The 3310-nt window shown below is 57.9% G+C and overlaps 1 protein-coding gene across 1 annotated transcript; it reads left to right on the forward strand.

Moving 5' to 3' along the window:
• Window positions 1-979: 979 nt before the first annotated feature.
• SPRG_12339 (TKL protein kinase) lies at window positions 980-2608 on the forward strand (the record flags this gene model as incomplete). Its single annotated transcript, XM_012352007.1, has 2 exons — window positions 980-1911; window positions 1957-2608. The coding sequence occupies 2 exons, from the start codon at window positions 980-982 to the stop codon at window positions 2606-2608; spliced, it is 1584 nt and encodes a 527-aa protein (XP_012207397.1).
• Between the last annotated feature and the right edge of the window lie 702 nt (window positions 2609-3310).

The following is a 3310-nucleotide window of genomic DNA, read 5'->3' on the forward strand; positions in this document are numbered from 1 at the left end:
TGCGGGGTTCGAGCCCCGTAGGTATTGTCCCTTTCTTCTCTTTCCCATTGGCGTTGGCAGCGGAACCATCAGGGCACAGCTTGACAAAAACCAGAAATGTCTTGCACGGCCATATTCTAGCGCATATGGTGTTATCAACTTCCAAAGGTTTTCCCGGCTTTGTCCACCCATAGATTATTGAAGACACCCACCGCGGCATGCTACATTGCTCATTACTCAGGTCTCGACGAGCGGCGCCGGCGTGTTCGTTGGCGTTCGATTGGGTCAGAAATGCGATTCAAGTTGCAGCAACAGCGACAGGTGCGAGAGCAGCCTTGCGCCCGACACGGCATTTACTGCTCGTATTAATAGTAGCAGTACTACCTCAGTCGCTGGCGTCTCTGAATGACCTAAACAACGGCGTAACTTTGCCGCCGATGGCTACGCCTTGTCGTCATGGGTCTTACTCGCGGCCGCAAGCGCCCCCGGCGAGCGAATAAAGAGCAAATGCGCCCCCGCGCTGCCGCCTGCGCAGCCACGACCCGGCGAGCGAATAAAGAAGCAGATTGCTAGTCTCTACCAAGGAAATAAATTACAATTTCCTTGCCTCTACGTATGCAAAGCCTTTGTATTAACAACGAAGCTAACGCGATACTGCAATGTAGTACATGAAGCTCGAGCCATATGCCCGACTGCTTGTGGACACACTTTGAAAATGGATATCGGGCATTTCCCTTGGATTCATGATGCTAGTGGTCCTGAACCACCCATGAAACATTATCTTGGTTTGACTATGACCGCATCGTGGCCCTGGGAGGAAGGGCGCCACATTTCGTCAAATTTGGGTGTCAAACCTCGCTCTCGGCAAACTACCTAGGGTTTAATACCTAGCGTAGTCGAGTCATATGTTGAAGTTCAAGAAGTTTCTGGTTTTCAAGACGATTGCATTGCACACTTCGATTGACGTTCCAACCCAATGGTGGTCCCAACCCACGCGCCAATGGCCAGGTCCGATTGCACGCAGGAGGCGCCGTGCTACGACCCGGTCAACAAGGAGTGCGTTGCCGGCGATCGCGCGCTCGACAACGGTGCCGGGCTTGTCTTCTGCGCGCCGCTCGTCGGATCGTGCACCTACAAAGGGTGGTGCTACGACGTGAACTCGCGCTGCGTCTGCACGGGCGTGCGTCCGTGTTTCAAATTCACACAGGCGTACGGAACGGTCTGCGTGGCATTGAATGCCGAGTGCACCGCCGGCACGAGCATATACAACGAGCTCTGTCCGCCAAGCGACGTCACGGCCTCCCCGACGTCAGCTCCCACGTCCAGTGGCGCAACCATAAACAACACGTCGACACTGACACCGACACCGACAAGACAACCTTTGTCCTGGACGCCCACGCCCACGACCAGTCAAGTGGTCTCTTCGTCGGGATCCAGTTCGTTTTCGCGGATCTTCACCATCGGTGGCGTCATCCTCAGTGTCGTGGTCGTTGCGTACGTGATCATCCGGAAGCGCTGTCGCCAGCGCCCTGCGCCGGTGCAGCAATACTCTGCGTACGAAGAACCGGCAGCCGACCGACCGCCGACGCCCGTGTATGCCTACCCCGTGGCGACCCAGTCGTACAAGCCATCTACGGCAACGACCCACGCCACGAGCTCGACGCGAACGACGACTGTGCACTCGACGCAATCAACGGCACCGGCGGTTGCCGCCACGGATCCCGGCGCCTTCAACATGAGCGACTTGGAGATGTATCGCATCTCGGGCGCCGACGTCACGGTCGTGAAAACGCTTGCGAGCGGCGGCTACGGCGTCGTGTCGCTTGCGACGCTGCATGGCGCGCGCGTCGCGCTCAAGAAGCTCACGGCCGAGAAGGAGTCGTCGCCCGAGGACGTGGCCAAGTTCATCGCCGAGATCCGGCTCATGACCAAGTATGTCACCGTCTGTCCTCGTGACCGCTCATGTTGAGGACGTAGGATGTCGTCACCTTTTATTGTCGGCTTTGTGGGCGTTGTGTGGACGCGACCGACCGACGTCATGCTCGTGACCGAGTTCATGGACGCCGGCGACCTCCGCGACGTGCTCCAGAGCCAACCCAACTTGCTGTGGGCGACGAAGCTCTCGATTGCCTTCGACATCGTCCAAGGGCTCGTCTACCTCCACACACTCGAGCCCAAGGTGCTGCACCGCGACCTGAAATCCCGCAACGTGCTCCTCAACACGCGCATGGCAGCCAAGCTCACGGACTTTGGCATCTCGCGCGAGCTGGACGACGCGACCATGACCGCCGGCATCGGCACGTACCGCTGGATGGCGCCCGAGGTGCTGCAGGAAGGCCACTACGACGAGTCGGCCGATATCTATGCGCTCGGCGTGCTGCTCACCGAGATCGACACGCACGATGTGCCGTACGCAAACCTGCGCAACGCCAGCGGCCGGTCGTACACGGACACGGCGATCATGGCCAAGGTCATGACCGGTGAGTTCCGACCGAGTTTCTCGCATGCAAGCCCGGCCTGGTACCAAGAGCTCGGCGTTGCGTGCATGTCGCACGACCCAACGCTTCGACCCACCGCGATGCAAGCAGCCTCGACGTTGCATCGGGAAGTTCGCCGCGCCAATGGATAACGTTTCTAATATCGTTGCAAGGGGCTTGTATAGCTCGTTTCGATATCTCATATCTCATTTCTGGCTCGTCGTTGTCGTCGTCGCTGTCGACGACGACGAAAGCATCGATGTGTACGGTCTCGAAGTCGTCCTCTCCGAGCTCGACACGCACCGTGTCCCATTATGCAAATGCGGTCAACGACAGCGGCCGGCCCGTCTCGGAGACGATGCTCCTGCTCAAGGTATCATTGGCGCCCGTCGCTAAACGAAAGCCGCCCACTCAGTTATTTTGCTCGGCTCCCGCAAGCGTGCATGGCGCGAGCTACGTGGCGGTGCAGCGTGGCAACCCGCTCCGCCAACTCGACCAGGTTTAATACGCGATGCAAGAACGAGCGTTGAGTTCTCTTGTTTGGATGCCGTCGGTCGCTAGCGGCCAAGATCGCAAGGCGACCATACCACGCCCGTGTGTGCACCTGATGAGGACGAACCAGGTTGAGGTCATTTGGTTGAGGTGACAGAAGAAACCACTCGAACGCAGCACAACACAACGCATACCACTTTCGACACTGCAAGCACGTCCACGACACGTTATTGGTCGTTCTACGCCATTTCAGCATGCAAGCAGCCTTTGTGTGCGCTTCACTATTATACCGATGGAGGATTTGCTGGGCTTACAAGTAGAAGGCAGCATCATTCATTGTATGCAGGCCGCACGTCGCTGTG

The sequence above is a fragment of the Saprolegnia parasitica genome, assembly GCF_000151545.1.
Source record: "Saprolegnia parasitica CBS 223.65 unplaced genomic scaffold supercont2.91, whole genome shotgun sequence".
In the NCBI taxonomy this organism is placed as follows: Eukaryota; Oomycota; class Saprolegniomycetes; order Saprolegniales; family Saprolegniaceae; genus Saprolegnia; species Saprolegnia parasitica.